This window comes from Apaloderma vittatum, unplaced genomic scaffold (assembly GCF_000703405.1).
Source record: "Apaloderma vittatum isolate BGI_N311 unplaced genomic scaffold, ASM70340v1 scaffold2828, whole genome shotgun sequence".
Taxonomy (NCBI): domain Eukaryota; kingdom Metazoa; phylum Chordata; class Aves; order Trogoniformes; family Trogonidae; genus Apaloderma; species Apaloderma vittatum.
Window position 1 is genome coordinate 2,248 of NW_009731052.1, and position 17,423 is coordinate 19,670.

The 17,423-nt window shown below is 38.7% G+C and overlaps 1 protein-coding gene across 3 annotated transcripts in view; it reads left to right on the forward strand.

Annotated features, from left to right (window-relative positions):
* Positions 1–300: 300 nt before the first annotated feature.
* Positions 301–17,423, forward strand: part of GNE (glucosamine (UDP-N-acetyl)-2-epimerase/N-acetylmannosamine kinase) — a 19,015-nt gene continuing 1,892 nt past the window's right edge. The window contains exons 1-8 of one of the 3 annotated variants that reach the window (XM_009875026.1): positions 301–503; positions 3,840–4,291; positions 5,331–5,483; positions 5,937–6,149; positions 7,593–7,680; positions 9,681–9,891; positions 12,083–12,212; positions 15,864–16,085. In XM_009875026.1, the coding sequence (XP_009873328.1) occupies positions 340–503; positions 3,840–4,291; positions 5,331–5,483; positions 5,937–6,149; positions 7,593–7,680; positions 9,681–9,891; positions 12,083–12,212; positions 15,864–16,085 (1,633 nt within the window). In that variant the 5' untranslated portion in view covers positions 301–339. Of the gene's footprint in view, positions 504–3,839; positions 4,292–5,330; positions 5,484–5,936; positions 6,150–7,592; positions 7,681–9,680; positions 9,892–12,082; positions 12,213–15,863; positions 16,086–17,423 lie in introns of those variants that run through there. The other 2 variants (XM_009875024.1, XM_009875025.1) reach the window with 2 other exon arrangements.

The following is a 17,423-nucleotide window of genomic DNA, read 5'->3' on the forward strand; positions in this document are numbered from 1 at the left end:
CTTTATAACACTTAAATATTGTTTATGTAGTTTTTTTATGCATTATTTAGAGAAATAGAGGGATTAAAATTGAGTTTTAATTAAAAAAAAATCATCTGTCCATTTCTAAATTTCTATATTTCTAGATCTTCTAATTATAGGTACTGTAAGGTATAAGTTGTCTGTTATCAAGTGATGAGTTCATATGTTTCCACAGTTCTGAGCTATGCTTGTGTATGCTGTTCATGAAGAGTGCAATTTACTTACTATAAAGCTATTAATGCTGCTTGTTTATTTTTTTGCCTATTATTTCAGGAAGTGTATTTCAAGAATCTTTCAAAACAGAAACAAAAGGAAGTCATGGAGAAGAATGGAAACAACCACAAACTTCGTGTTTGTGTTGCTACATGCAACCGTGCTGATTATTCAAAGTTAGCTCCCATTATGTTTGGTATTAAGGCAGAACCACAGTTCTTTGAGCTTGATGTTGTAGTGCTCGGTTCCCACCTGATTGATGATTATGGGTAAGGTGAATATTTGTATCATCTTTGCCATCTCTTTCTAGGATATTATTGATAACAGCATAAATGTTACGTAATAAAATCCTTGGAGTTGTGAATCTACCCAACAAAATTTTAAACGTGGGGTTTTTTCCAATTTTTAGCTCCTTCTGAGACTGTCTGTTTCTGTTTGTTTTTTTTCAACCAGTCTTAGAATTCTAGAAAGTTTTGTGTAGATGCTGTAATTGAGGTCTTCAGGATCACAGGCTATATGAAATGAGAAACTCAATTAATTCAGATTTCCCTAAGAATCTGGTGATTATTGACTAAAAATGTTCCGCAGCTTGTAATTTTTACAGAGGAAAGGTAATCTTCAGTCATTTTAAGTTGCAGCTCCTATGTTTTGCATATTTATGGGAGAAAGTACTTAGGTATTCCATATCCCAGCGGAATACTGTTAGTTCTTACTTCCAGGATTGTGAAGGAAGGAAAGGATATTTGTATCTTTCTGACTAAATGAATAACTGATGGATATATTAGGTATGGTTTGACAGGAGAGATTAGGGTCCCCTTCATAGTGCCCTGTAGGTAAGAAGTCAGATTCCTTTGGAAGGATTTCTCATATCCCAGGTGAATATTACTCTGTTTTCTGAGGAGAAGGCAGAAGAAACAGCATGTGTACTCTTGCTCAGGTTGTAGTTGTTCGGGTGGTTTTCCTTAGGCTGCATTTACCAGATTGGGTCCAATAAGTAAAATAGCTAGGAAAACGCTTACACTGCAAGTCAAAATCAGGCTTTAGCAAAAGGCTTGCAGCGTATCAGCATTGTTGGTTTTAGAACTGTTATGCATATCTACAAGTGAAGACACTTTTTGGACTTTCCAGTAAGAAATTCTGGCACTTTTTAAGTTAATGAGTGAATAAGTTATATTATGTCAAGGAGGAAGTTCTCCTGCTGCCTGTTCTCAATATAGTGCTTTGTTCCTTGCTTTGTACTGTATGTTGTTTTCATCTAATAACATAGCAAGGTGCACCATGAGACTAACCCAATTTAAATAAAGAAACCTAATTAAACCGCTTGCCAGGTTATCATGTTGAATTACACGCTGTCTGATTGGAGAAGTAAGATATCCTCATTTCATTTGCTGAATAGGAGGAACATGGCTCTGATTTTTCCTAGAATTCTGAAGTCTCTGCTGTCTTCAAAGTAATATGAAGACTTGTGCAAAGTAATACGAAATAGTACTTTTCTGTTTCCAAAGTGTTTTATGCCTATCAGTGATGTAAATTATTTGTAATGCACAAAGCAATATAGATTTTGATATGACCAATGTTGCTGTTGTGGCAGGTAGTTTTAAACCCTGGTACTGCTTAGGTTTTCTTTAGGATTTAGCCCTAATCTCCTTAATCTGAAGGATCATAGGGAATTAGTGGATCCTCAAAACATATGTGTTCTAGTGATTTGAGTAGGGTAATCAGCAGTAGTGGAATTCAAATGCTAGTGATCCTGTGAAATATTTCATACTGAAATGTTCAGAGGACAGTAAGAGAAACAAAACAATAAGAATGCAATCTTGTTTGTTCCCTAAATTTTGACTTTGAAGAATGTGAAGAATATAGAAGAAAATAGAAGAAAGGTTTTTGAGATAAATATATGTAGTAGAGAAAAAGGCAGGCCTATGAAGGAAAATTGTAGATGGCACTGGAAATTAAGTGCAGTTTATCCTATAAAAATCTGATCCACTTCATTCAGTCACATAAAAAGGATTTGCCTTTAAAAAAAAAACCAACAAAAACCACAAATTACCGAAGTTACTTGTAGGAGTATATGCTGTGTGTTACAGCAGTGAGAAAAACTGAAGAGATAGGGTTTTCTTTAGTTACGCAGAGTGGAGATTGCTTCTCTACTTGAGCTGGAGCACTTGATAATCTTTGGCATCTTTGCTCAGCATGCAGTTCATGAGATGTTCATTTGCAGAATGTTAGTAGAAGAGTGGATTTAATGAAAATGAAATCTGATTTAAATAAGTTCAAAAGTGTAATCCTTTGAAGACAGTGAATATGTCAGGTAGGTTGAAGACAGAATTGGAAAACTTCTGTGTTTTCTTCTCTCATATTCCAGCCAAAATATGCAGAATATTTCGGTCAGGCTTAATGAATTTTGAAGACAATTTTGAAGATAATTTTATACAGATGATCTTTCATATTCCAAATACATGGCTGTAAACAGTAACAATTCTTAGTATTCATGGTATATCTTAGTTTTCTCATTATGGATGAAACTGATATTATGTGTGTAAAACCTTTTTTCTTCAGTGGAAAAGCCCGTGTCCTTAACTTAAGGCCTTTTCATGCAGTGATTTCTTAAGGATGTAAGTCTTGATACAGTTGAAACACAGAGTCAGAAAAATGGATGCTAGCTGCAGGATGTTTTCCTGGCACATACAGGCTTTGCATTATATTTGTTGTATTTATACATTTATCCAGCAAAGTCTATATGTTGGTGAAGAGGCAACATGCCTTTCCTGAAAGGAAATCATGCTCTATCTATTTTCTGAAAGGCTCTGCAAACACATGAACAAAAAGGATTTCACAAAATCACAGAATTCTTGCCCCTGTGGCCAAGAAGGCCAGTGGCATCCTGGGGTGTATTAGAACGGGTGTAACTACTAGGGCAAGGGAGGTTCTCCTCTCATTCTACTCTGCCCTGGTGAGGCCACATCTGGAATACTGTGTCCAGTTCTGGGCCCCTCAGATCAAGAGAGACAGGGAACTGCTTGAGAGAGTCCAGTGCAGAGCCACAAAGATGATGAAGGGAGTGGAACATCTCCCTTATGAGGAGAGGCTGTGAAGAAGCTGGTTCTCTTTAGCTTGGAGAAAAGGAGGCTGAGGGGTGACCTCATTAATATATATAAATATGTAAAGGATGAGTGTCAGGAGGATGGAGCCAGGCTCTTTCCAGTGATGTCCAATGACAGGACAAGGGGCAACGGATACAAGCTGGAACATAGGAGGTTCCATAAAAACATTAGGAAAAAACTGAAACAGGCTTCCCAGGGAGGTTGTGGAGTCTCCTTCTCTGGAGACATTCAAAGCCTATCTGGACACGTTCCAGTGTGACCTACTCTAGGTGACCCAAAGCTTCTCATTGAAAGTGTCTAGAGAAATCTGATGCTTGTAATATGGAGGGAGTTCTTCATACAGATAAGAGTATTCTGTTAAAAACTTAAAAGCTAGTTTCCTCAGTAGAGATGTCATAAGCAAGCCTTTGTTCAAACCAGTACAGCTGTTCTAATAAGCAATTACTTTGTCAAGCTGTGTTGCTGTAAAAGTTTTATTTACCCTTTTTCTTTTACTTTCAGTAATACCTATCGTATGATTGAACAAGATGACTTCGATATTCATACACGATTGCACACCATTGTGAGAGGGGAGGATGAGGCAGCTATGGTGGAGTCAGTGGGTCTTGCATTAGTCAAGTTACCGGATGTCCTGAACCGCCTTAAACCTGACATAATGATAGTTCACGGGGACAGATTTGATGCTTTGGCCCTGGCCACATCTGCAGCTCTTATGAACATTCGTATTCTTCACATTGAAGGTGGGGAGGTCAGTGGGACCATTGATGACTCTATCAGACATGCGATAACCAAATTGGCCCATTACCATGTGTGCTGCACAAGGAGTGCAGAGCAGCATTTGATAGCCATGTGTGAAGACCACGACCGCATCCTTTTAGCGGGCTGCCCCTCATATGATAAGCTTCTCTCTGCCAAAAAGAAGGACTACATGAGTATTATATGCATGTGGCTAGGTGAGCAGTCCACTTTTTGTGTTTTTCATATGACTTTCAGTACTACACAAACTTAGTAACTAGGTTATCAGTCTACAGGATTTGTTGCAGGAAATGAGACTAACTTCTTGCTAGTAAGTTTAAGTTTGCGTAATTGGAGATGATTATCAAGCATCAACTTGTCTCTTTTCAGAAAACTATTATATTTGGTCATAGTATCTAGTACTTCTTTCTACTTTTTCTGTGTTATACCCTGTATAGCTGGAAAGCTACAAAACTGTCCTAGTAAACACATATGGTCCTTTTGCCAAATCAAAAAAAAATTATTTAAATGGGTAATTTCCTGAGCTGGAACAGTTATTTTGGTTTAAAGGGTGTACTTAAATAGAATCAAAGCTGTTCAAAGCTAATATAAAAAAAATAAAGGAATTTTATATTATGAACATTGTTTTGAGGAATATACTGCAACAGGGCAATATGTGCCAAAGGCTGTTAGCAATTTGTATTCATTGACTTACAGATAATTCCTGTATACATTGGGATTTTGTGTTTGCTTTTTATCTTTGACAAAGCAATCTCCTCTATGGCACATTAACTTGGGGAGTTGGAAGCTTGCAACTTCTTGGATCAACAGGTGAATATTTTGCAGATAGACTTTTTTATTAAATGTACTAAACCAAGTATTACTAACTTCTAAAGCAATGGGAATGAAATTTTTCCTCAGAGATGGACAAGTGACAAAAAGCCTGAGCAGCTTCAGGAGTTTCATGTTATTCCAGATTTACAGTGATGTGAGAACACAGTTCATTAGGTAATAGTTTAGGCAATGGTTTCTAAAGTTATAAGACTTGCTTAGAGGGCAAATTACAAGCTAGATCCTTCTGTTCCTCCCTTGAGTTCTACTGTATCGAGGAAATTTGTGTGTTAGGTATCCCGTTCAGTGCCTTGACTGTTAAGGTTTTCACATCAGTAGTTTCAAAATTATGTTCTCCCTTCATCTTCATATTCTATACCAATTAAAAAAAAAAAAACAAACTTCTCTTGGGCTCCACTTGGACAGGTGAAGATGTCAAAACCAGAGATTATATAGTTGCTCTGCAGCATCCTGTGACCACAGATATTAAACATTCCATAAAGATGTTTGAGCTGACACTAGATGCACTCATCTCCTTCAACAAGAGAACACTTGTTCTATTCCCTAATGTGGATGCAGGTGAGTAAAATACTTTCATGACAGAGGGACACATAATGGGTTGGTTGTCTTCAAAGCACAAACTGGTTCTTGTGGGGTGCTTTTACCCCAGAACCTCCAGCCAGATGGAAATAGCTGCATGGTCTCAGCATCACGTGTGCATCCACTGCAGCTCCACGTTCACATTGGTGGATGACATTTCAGCTTTTCAGTGTGGGGAGGAAGATGAAGGGAAACCATGTGACATGTAGAAGCAATATTAATGCCTCTTAAATTAACTAAAAACTACGAATACATTTTTGCAGTGTTTTTTGCGATCAAACTTGCTCAGATCTGCAACTTACACTCTGAGGATAAAAAGAAAATAAAAACTACTCAGAACTGGCAACTCAATGAACAGCTATTAGTTCCTTTGAATGTCTGGACTTCCAGTTTAACAATAGAATAATTTATTCTACCTCTTATTTTTTGTAGGAAGCAAAGAGATGGTTCGGGTGATGAGGAAGAAAGGCATTGAACATCATCCCAATTTTCGGGCAGTAAAGCATGTCCCATTTGACCAATTCATTCAGCTAGTTGCTCACGCGGGTTGTATGATAGGTAACAGCAGCTGTGGTGTCAGAGAGGTGGGAGCATTTGGTACACCTGTCATCAACTTGGGGACACGTCAGACAGGAAGAGAAACAGGTATGTGGTTGCCTAACTATAATTTCTTCATGGTGCTGAGTTTTGGTTTTCTTCCCACAGCATAAAGTCAAATGAATGCCTGACAGAGGCCATGTTGCAGTATCAGTGCAATACAATATTTGACCCATTATAAAGCTTCAGTGGCTACTCCTGTATCATGTTAGTGCTGCTTGTATGTTTTACATAAGATAACAAGGCTTTTATGTAGAGACAAGTTGAGATATATCTCCATATGCAGTGGATTCCATTTAGCAGAACAGGCAACTGATTGTCTTCCTTTATAGCTAGTTTGATGTTTGATAGGCATATGAACTCTTCACCACTTCTGGTACTAGCTGTATTGCAGTATTTAACAGATACATGATATGACACATAGCCATTGACCCCAGTCCTGTTTCAGCTGAACAGAACCAGTTGTGTTCAGTGATTTTACTTTTCAGTTACGTCTCTTCTAAGAGACTGCACTTTCTGAAGTTAACAGCATAAGTTTGCAAACAACGTCTGCTGCTAGAAGTGGTAACCCCTGATGTTTATAGTTACTGCTAAGGATTAGTATGCAGAAAGGTTCTTGCTTTTACTTGCTCTTATAGTAACCAAGGTCACTGTGTAATCTTATGTAACATGTTGGGCGGTGCCAGGAAGTAAAAGAGTCATAAGGAAGTAAAAGGTTATGCCTCTGGGAAGGAGCAGACAGAACAAGTGACCTACACAGTATTCCATTCCATGTATGTCGTATGCAGTATAGATCTCAGGAGGTTAAGCACTCTTCTTAAATGGCTGGTGTCTGAGGAGGACTCCATCCATTATTCTGCCGTCATTACCAACCTGTGGGTTCCTGAATCCAGCTTCTGTATCAGAAGCTGTATTCTGTCACTGAGTCTGGGACTTTGCCAGGTGCCTGCCCTGCCTGCTCTGCAGCATAAGCATCAGTGGTGATTGCCATGGTAGGAGGAGTTGGGTTCGATATTGGTTTTGAAAATATTTGTTTTTATTTTATTATTCTCATATATTATTAGAACTATTTTCACTAAAACTGTTTAGTTTTCCAGTATCTTAAGTCTCTCTGCCTTTTTTTTTTTTTTACCCTTTTCCATTTTGGGAAGGAGAGGGGTTATTGCAGAGCTTACTAGAGAGCATCTGTCATTCATGTAGTGGGTGGCCTGGCCCTAACCTATGACAGCCCCTGTTTTCATTCATGCATTTTTAATTTAGTAATAGAATTCTGCTGCAGGCTAGTATTTGTAATGCATGACAGCCTATCATAAGAGTTGCTTTATTGGAAGAGGAGGCATATAATTGATGAAAAGTATTGTTGATCTGGCTGGAGTCCTTCCTGCTCAAAGGAAACAAAAGTATTTTTTTTCTTCATTTCTAATGCAGTTCCTATTGTCTAATATAATTTGAGAGCTGACCTGCCTTATTATGTTAAATTTTGTCATCTAGGTGAAAATGTTCTTCATGTTCGTGATGCTGATACACAGGATAAGATTCTACATGCTCTACAGCTGCAGTTTGGTAAACAATATCCATGGTAAGTATATTCATCTTGTTTCATTGTTAAAACAGTAGAGTAAAAGTTAGTCCTGAGGTCATTCATTATATTGGAGTGCTTTCAGTGCACTAGTCTTGAGGTTACAAATTGCTTGTCATTGCACATACCTTAGAATCACAGTGCAGTGTCTGGTGTGCACTTTAGTATATTTGTAAAACAAAATGTTAGTAATGTTTTGGTACAAGTAATACTTCAACATCGAGCAGAAAGTCATAGAATCACTGGGCTGGAAGGGACCTTTAAAGATCATCTAGTCCAACACCCCTGCAGTGAGCAGGGACATCTTCAATTAGAGCAGGTTGCTCAGAGCCCCATCAAACCTGACCTGGAATGTCTCCAGGGATGGGGCCTCTACCACCTCTCTGTGCAACCTGTGCCAGTGCTTCACCACCCTCATAGAGAAGAAATTCTTGCAAACATCTAATCTAAATCTACCCTGCTTTAGTTTAAAACCATTGCCCCCTGTCCTGCTGCTGCACACCCTTGTAAACAGTCACTCCCCAGCCTTCCTGTAGGCCCTCTTCAAGTACTGGCAGGCTGCTGTAAGATCTCTCTGGAGCCTTCTCCAGGCTGAACAACCCAAACTCTCTCAGCCTGTCCTCATAGGAGAGGTGTTCCAGCCCTTTTATCATCTTTGTGGCCCTCATTTGGACCCACTCCAACAGGTCCATGTGCTTCCTGTGTTGGGGGCTCGAGGCTGGATTCAGTAATCCAAGTGAGGTGTCAGCAGAGCAGAACGGTAGGATCGCCTCTCTTGATCTGCTGGCTACGTTTCTTCTGATGCAGCCCACAATACGATCGGCCTTTTGGGCTGCAAGTGCACATCGTTGTCTTATGTCCAGCTTTTTGTCCACCAGTACCCCCAAGTCTTTTTCCTTGGGGCTACTCTCTATCACATCATCCCCCAGCCTGTATTAATAATGAGCATTGCCCCAACCCCGGTGCAGGATCTGGCACTTGGCCTTGTTGAACCTCGTGAGGTTCACGTGGGCCCACCTCTCCAGCTTGTTCAGGTCATTCTGGAGGACATTCTGTTCCTCTGGCACGTTGACTGGACCACTTGGCTTGGTGTCATCTGCAAACTTGCTGAGGGTACACTCAATCCCACTGTCTATGTCACTGATGAAGATACTGAAGAGCACTGGCCACAGCGTGGACCCCTGAGGGATATTACTTGTCACCTGTCTCCATCTGGACATCGAGCCATTGACCCCAACCCTCTGGGTGTGACCATCCAACCAATTCCTTATCCACTGAACAGTCCACCCATCAAATGCGTATTTTTTCCAAATTAGGGAGAAGGATGTTGTGGGGAACTGTGTCAAGAGGTCAGAAGTCATGTTAGCTTAGACTAGCATGATTAGGAGAGCTCGTTCCATGGGAACAGCATGGGGGAGATCATCCTGTCTGCCTACCTCTGATTCATACCTGAAGGACATGCTGCTTTATAGATGGATTCACCTCAAGCATGATGCATAGTTGCCCACGTGCAAGATGCTTTTTGTTATTCTTCAGCCATACAGTATGGGCACTCAGTTCTTTAATATATGAGAAGTTCTTATAAACTTCAAGAGATAGTATTTGTTTAATTAAAGACAAGAATCAAAAGTATATTTTTAAGACTTTTCAGTAGAGTAATAAAACTGAATTCTGTAATGCCAATTGTCTGACACCATGTTACACTGTGTCCTTGCATTAAACTTTTTTTTTTTGCACTGTTAGCTTTCCAGTTTTCTGCATTCCATGTTTTGTATTCCAAAATGGAGCTAATGTCAAACTTGCACAATCTGTTGTGTTCTTCATACTACTGATACTGTCTCCCATGTCGCATGACAGGCTTCAGGAGTGTGAGCTGCTTTATTGTTATAGTAGCCATATGATACTTTTATAATGACAGTGTTACAGCCTTCTGTCATATAAAGAACTTCATAGATCACAGTTCTTTCCACTTAAATGAATTAATTTTTTTCACATTATAGCTCAAAAATATATGGAGATGGCAATGCTGTTCCAAGGATTTTGAAGTTCCTTAAATCTATTGACCTCAAAGAGCCATTGCAAAAGAAATTCTGTTTTCCTCCCGTCAAAGATAATATATCTCAAGATATTGACCATATTCTAGAGACACAGAGTGCTCTGGCTGTGGATCTAGGTGGAACAAATCTCCGAGTAGCAATTGTCAGTATGAAGGTAAATACTCTGTTGTGCTTTTAGATATTCTGCAAACTCCATTAGGTTTTCTGGTTCTGTTCCTACAGTGGGGATGCGAGCTTATGATGCAAAATTGCTCCAAAACAAAACATCCTACTGGCTTTAATGTTGAGGGGTAACGTATAATTTCCCTCATTTGTTGCACCACTCATATAGTCTTGATACAACTTGCTTGCTGGTTTGCCCTTCTAAGACCACTGTGCAATGAGGAAAGTTCATTTGCTGGTGCATATTGCTAGCAACTTTTTATATGTTAGGCAAATAAGGGAAAGGCTCCAAAAGCAGTCTTTTTTACTTCCCCACTGCCTTACACAGCCATGTAATGAACACATAGAGCTATTTTGAACAAAAACTATCATCTAGCAAAGCATTTTACTGAGGGAGAGTGGTGGGTTCATGGTGGGTGGTGCGAGTTCAGGAACCAGAATTTTGCATCTCCTCTACCAAGTGACAAACAGTCAGTAATTAAATAGTCTTGAGTGTCTTCCTGCATAGAAGCATAACCAGTAAGACAGTACTGTCCCTCAGCTGGAAGAGTGTTCAACGTAATGCATCACACCACAGAGATACAGAGCACTAGGAGAAAGAACAACAGTGGTTATCACAGACATAAAAAACAGGGAAAAGTTAAACTAGAATTATTTAGGCTATGTCAGTTGACCTGATATGGTCCAGACTGTTTGCATTCATTTAAAAGGAGATCTTTTAGACAGATCTTTAAATTTAGTCTTAATGACTTTAGAAGTATAATTGTTAGAAGTATAATTGTTTTTAGAAGTTAGAAGTATAATTGTTAGAAGTATATTGTTAGAAGCATGATTTTTTTTAGAAGTGAACCACATTTTCTGCCAGCACAGCCTGGAAAAAAATATTTAAAAAAAAATCTTATCCATTTTGTAGCATAGTTTGAGGTAGTATTTATGAAAGTTGAAATACTACCAATTCAGAGAGAAAAAGATCAGACTTCTATAATAAATTTTTTGTAGCAGATGTTAGCATTTAACAGGAAATGGCAGAGTTGGAGCTGTAGTTTTCTTTCCATGAAGAAAGTAATACCTGAGTATTCAAAAGCGCCTCTTAAAAGCTGTTGTGTCTTTTGATAACATTTGCTGCAGTCTTGTTTTCCAAAATAACTTCTGATCCCCCTTGCCCTCTGAACTAAAAAATGAAGAGGAAACTAAACATAAAAATTCCCAAACTCTATTGCTGATGTGATGCTTGGATGATCTAATACTCAAACCATTGAAGTCTCAAAATTTTCTAATTATTTTGGCAACAGTGACTCAGCCATGTTGCATGTAGACTTTGTTACTCCTTTTTTTTTCCTGGTTGTATTGATACAGTGCTGTTGACTTAGATACACTGTAGAGTATGGGAGATATAATAGAATAACATTGCAGAAGATATATTGCTTAGTAGTTTCCTGGCCTAATCCTATAGTATTAAGATTAGCTTCTTACTACCTACAGATTCGAGTATGAATGCTTTCATTACCAGTGTGTGGCTCCTGGGGTTGAAAAAACCCTCTTGGGCCCTCCCTCCCCTACAAAACATACATGACAGTCGACAGTATTCCAGAAATATTTGAAGTGACTCAGAAGTTTATAATAGCTTAGAATAAAAGTTATTTCTTGACGGATACTAAAATTTGCATTGAAATTTCTAGCATTTCTCTCTGGATAACTCCATGTGCTAGTCTGTGTCACCATGAAAAACTTCCATGTAGTCAACCTGGAAACTTTTTATTCTTAAAGCACTGTGGGTTTACTGTCCTGTTTAGCAATTGCTACTCTCCTTTTTTTTCCCAACAGTTTACTATTAAGTCTATTGCTGTATCATGGTTTACTCTTAACAACAGTTCCAGTAGCTCCTGTGATATTTCTTTACACAATCCATGTGTTCCTTAAAATATGTATTTTATTTCAGACAGAGGAGGTTGATTACAGAAACAGAATATAAGGTCTAATCTTGCAAACTTGCCCCCAGAGCTCTCAGAAATCTATAGAACCAAGATCTAAAGCAAGCATCTGTACTCTTTTTGGTTTTTTTTTAAAGACAGAAGTTATGACTCTCCATTTCCAACTTGACCTGTAGCTTAAATTGAAGACATATTTCATTATGAAGTACATTTCTTTGGGGCATGGCATGTCTTCTTGTTTTTAATTTCTAGGGTGAAATAGTGAAGAAGTATACCCAGCTCAACCCTAAAACTTATGAAGATAGACTAGAATTAATTCTAAAGATGTGTATAGAGGCCGCATCAGAGGCAGTAAATGTGAACTGCAGAATTTTAGGAGTAGGTAAGTTAACAAAGTTAACAAAGTAAGTTAAGCTAACTTTTCATTTAAGTTTTTCAGCATGAAATGAAAGCACTACTGATTCATTCAAAACACCTTTTTAAAACAGATTATATATATTTTATGCTCTTAAAAAATATTAACACAAAAACCTTTTTAAATGTGTGACAAGCTGACTGAAGTCATCCCAGAGAGTAACAGCCATACATATAGTCTGCTGTTGTATATCTAAACTATATCTCAAATGTGTGGTGTATAGAATGTGTTGATTTTGAAGCTCCCTGCATGTCAGAATTGTGAGTCAGATGCTTAGTGTTTATTGAAATAGCTCTTCAGATATGGCCCGGATCAACTGCAGCAGAATTCTGTTATACTAAGGCAGACTAAAAAGACTAAAACATGAAATGAAACTTGGAGCTAACAGAGACAAAGGCAGTCTTTTTGTTTATTTCTGGTTTACTTATACGAGTAGAATTCCAGGTTTAAGCCATATCTTTATATCAGACAGGACTTCTTCAGTTTAATGGTGAGAAGGACATGGGGGTGTTGGTGGATGAAAGACTGCAGGTGAGCCAACAATGCCTACTCACAGCCAATTGCATCCTGGGCTGCATCAAAAGAAGCGTGGCCAGCAGGTCAAGGGAGGTGATTCTTGTCCTCTACTCTGCTCTTATGAGACCCTATCTGCAGCACTCTGTTCAGCTCTGGGGCCCCTAACATAAGGACGTAGACCTGTTGGAGTGTGTCCAGAGGAGGGCCACAAAGATGATCAGGAGACTGGAGCATCTCCCGCATAAGGCCAGGCTGAGAGTTGGGGTTGTTCAACCTGGAGAAGAGAAGGCTCTGGGGAGACCTTATAGTGGCCTTTCAGTACTTCCAGGAGGCCTACAGGAAAGAAGGGGAGATTCTTGATCAGGGAGTCTAGTGATAGGCCAAGGGGTTATGGTTTCAAACTGAAAGAGAGTAGAATATAAGGAAGAAAGTATTTTCTGTGAGGGTGATGAGACAGTGGAACAGGTTGCCCAGAGAAGCTTTGGAAGTCCCTTCCCTGGAAGTGTTCAAGGCCAGGCTGGATGAGGTTTGAGCAACCTGTTCCAGTGGGAGGTGTCTCTCCCCATGGCAGGAGGGTTGGAACTAGATGATGTATAAGATCCCTTCCAACCTAAACCATTCAATGATTTTATGACTGGGAGCTTTGGTCTTGGACATTACAGTTATTTATGAATGTGTTGATTAATGTGTCGTATCAGCTGAGAAATGTTCCAAAACAAAAGTAGTTTGCTCCACACAAAAACTTACTTGAAGCACACAGTATGATGAAAAGTTAATTTGGAATTCTTTTTAAAGTGTTTTTCAAAACAATGTTAAGTGCACAAAGCCATTAGAAGATATATGTTAAACCTTCTAATCCAATCTTTCAGACTATCTGTTGGCTAGTACACATGACTTAACCACCCAGATTATTTTATTGTGTCCAAATATTCTAAAGCTTGAAAGTGTCATAGTTCCTGTAGAAAAGATGGTACCCTCTGTAGTAGACACTATTTCAGGTATTTAAGAAGAGTTTACAGTCAGCTACATGTATCAGGATAATGAAACCATGAACTGGTTTACAGACATATATGTATTGGGGAAAAAACTTGCCTCTTGTTTGTCGTTTTACAGGAATTACATTCCTACTTATTCTTCAGCCCTCTTCCTTCTGTGACTGCTTACTGCTCAGTAACCAAGTAATGAGGGTAAATGTGCTGCAGAATAAGAAATTCTTACCTGGCCATTTTTATTGGTTCCTCTTTGCTGTGTTCAGACTCATAGTTTGAATCAGAATACTAGCTGAAATTCGAAGGTCTTTTTAGCAAATGACATATAATTCCTATAAGAGTAATTAATGTGTTAGATTTTAGTCATTTCCTAAAGGCTGATAATCATAAGATGGAGAGTTTGTATAACTTTGGAAAAAATTATACAACTGAGCAGAAGGACTGGACTTAATCTTGGACTTTTTATCAGTAACACTGGTCTTCTTCCAGCTGTCGTAGGTTAGAGTCGTAGGTAAGAGTAAAAGTAATAACCACTGGAAATTAATGAGGCAAAAGAGCTATTAACAGAAAGCAATGAAAAGTGTTTTCCACCTTTTAGTCAAGTGAACTGCTGTCAGCACTCAAAAGCTAGGTACACGAGCATAAATTTAGTTGAGGAACTCCCGCTAATAGAATACACATTGGGAGAGTGATTAAAAAAGGAGGACTGAAAAAAATAATTTTCAATATCTTTTTGTCTTGATGATCAAATAAGTCTAGACTGCAACAGCTCTGCAGTAAGTTCTCTTTTGTTTTTTCACTCAAAAGAAAGCATTTTTATATTAAAAACTGCTTTGTGAAAATGATGCAAAAGTAAAAACTATCAGGCTCAAAAAACGCTAGCAGCTGCTGCTGACTTTCTTTTTTAATTTTACAGAACAGATTTTAAACAAAAGGCAGACCCAGATCTATACACAAAGTGCATAGAGGTACTTGTGAGAGCTGTTTACTGTTGTGAGGCAGTATTTAAGTTATCTTTCTGGAGCTTATAGTAAAGAGGATGAAAACATAGCTTCTACTAATTCCCATAGTCGTTTACATCAGTTACAGCATTTAGAAAAAGTAGAGATGTTTTACTAAGCTATTGCTGAATTAGCAACTAAGTTTTAAATAAGGTTTTGTTGTAATAAACAACTGGTTCTTAAAATCCTATGGAGACCTGCACTGATCAACATTGGGAATGTCCTTTCAATTAGTTATTCACTGGACAAGTTCTCAGATGATTCGTCCTTTATGAAGTGAGACTTTTGGGTAGTCTTACAGCTTTAGTATTCAATTCAGCTGCTTGTCTTGCAGCTTTTGTGGCTGCTTTCTATACTAATGTTAACTCCCTGAGTCTTTTTTTCTGAACATCTTTAGATAGTGACACAATTATATAAGCTCTATCCAAGAATAATAGACAAAATGCTCAAACTTTGTCTAGAGCGAAATACTTCTGTAATAGAGTGGCCTACTTTTCAAAGGTCCTGACAGAATCCATCAGCTTTGGAAGCCTCCTCAGGTAGAGAAAAGTGGTTTGACTAGTAGTGCCTATTATTAAGCCATTATTCTGTTCAGGAGACACATCTCTAAAATAGCTTGATTTTTCTGGAAAACAGTGTATTTTTAAGTCGAAATCAAAACTCAAAGTCCAGTGATTACTTATAGTCATTCTAAGTCCTGAGAGTTGCAGAAAATTCCAGGAGTCTTCCAGAGTTCCAGCATTTGAACCACTTACTTTATACAGTTTCCTATTGTCTGTCTTTTTTATTGTTGAAGAAACCCAGGTACTAAGTGACTTGCTGCAATCTTGCTCTTAGGAGCATTAACTCTCTAATACTAATCATTATCCATCTACATCGTCTTAAGATCCTGAATGCATTGTGATTAGAGCAATAGAGTCCTGTGAATTACCTTTACATGTCAGAAATTGCACTGCTAGTAATACTTAGAAATTTTTAATTTCACACTCTGCTTCAAAGACTAGTATTGGAAATAAAAATACTTATTACTGCAAAGAGAAGAATAGTACTTTTGCTTAAAGTATTATAGAGACTTAATTTTTATTTTTCTGTCCTGTATTTCTGGAACATAGGTATTTCCACAGGTGGACGGGTAAACCCCCGAGAAGGAATTGTACTTCACTCTACGAAACTTATCCAGGAGTGGAGCTCTGTGGATCTCAGAACTCCAATATCTGATGCTCTGCACCTTCCAGTCTGGGTGGACAATGATGGAAACTGTGCTGCTCTAGCAGAGAGGAAATTTGGACATGGAAAAGGAATAGAAAATTTTGTAACACTCATTACTGGTACAGGTGGGTATGTTATACTTCAATGAAACCAACAATCAAAATAACAGCACCATCACTCAGGGGCTCAGCTGATCTTAAAAGCATAAACACACCATTGTGCCTGGTAAACCTTAATAAATTAAGTTCCTAAACCAGAAATCCTTTTGTCATTATATCTGTTTCTTTTAGGGTACTTTTAAATTTATTCAGGCAAATTAAACCTCTTGCTTGAAACCTAATCTTGATATATGAAGTTCTGCTGATAAAGCTCTGCTGGCAAACAGTTATTTTTTTCAAAATAAGGTAAAAATGAGCAACTTTAGCTGGAATATTTTTGCTTTTTTCAGCCTTAAACCTTAATTCTCTTCCAGCTGCAGAAATAGATGTAAGATCAGGATATGCATCTAGAAGATAAGCAACTGAATATGTGAAATTACACTTATTGTATCACAAATGCCAACGTGTGGGATATTTCCTCTCATCTGTTAAGTATATAGTCCTTCAGACTAGCAGATGAATTCCCACCTAGGGTTTGGGACGGGACAGTGGAGGATTGCAGATTTCAGTGTCCTTGGTCTTTAGCATACAGGTTTATCTGTCTAAATACAGCATTGAAACAACTCTGAAATGCAAAATTTTAAGAGTGCTTGAAAGTTTAGTTATAAAATCACAAAGTGTGTTGGGTTGGAATGGGCCTTTCAAGGTCATCTAGACCAACGCCCCTGCAGTCAGGAGGGACATCTTTAACTAGATCAGGTTCCTGAGAGCCCCATCAAGCCTGACCTTGAATGACTCCAGGGATGGGCCCTCCACCACCTCTCTGGGCAACCTGTTCCACCGCTTCACTATGCTCATAGTAAAGAACTTCTTCCTGATATCTAGTGTAAACCATTTCCCCTTGTCCTGTTGCTACATGTCCTTGTAAGCAGCGCCTTTGCAGCTTTCATGTAGGCCCCCTTCAGGTACTGGCAGGCTGCTATAAGGTCTCCCCAGAGCTTTCTCTTCTCCAGGCTGAACAACCCCAACTCTCTCAGCCTGTCCTCGTAGGAGAGGTGCTCCAACCCTTTGGTCATGTTTGTGTCCCTCCTCTGGACCTGCTCCAACAGGTCCATGTCCTTCTTGTGTTGAGGTCTCCACAGCTGGACACAGTACGCCAGGGGGGGTCTCACTAGAGCAGAGTTTTGTGCATAAAGACCATGACTCGCAAGGTTTAAAGATCCGTCATAGTAGTCCAGCACCATTCACAAGGTTTTTAAGAAGGAGACACATATGCCTATTAATAGGACAGAGCTATGAGCTTGCTTATTTGGTGTGTTGAACACAGAAGTGTTCTGCATTAGAATAAGCAAATGTCAACATCCT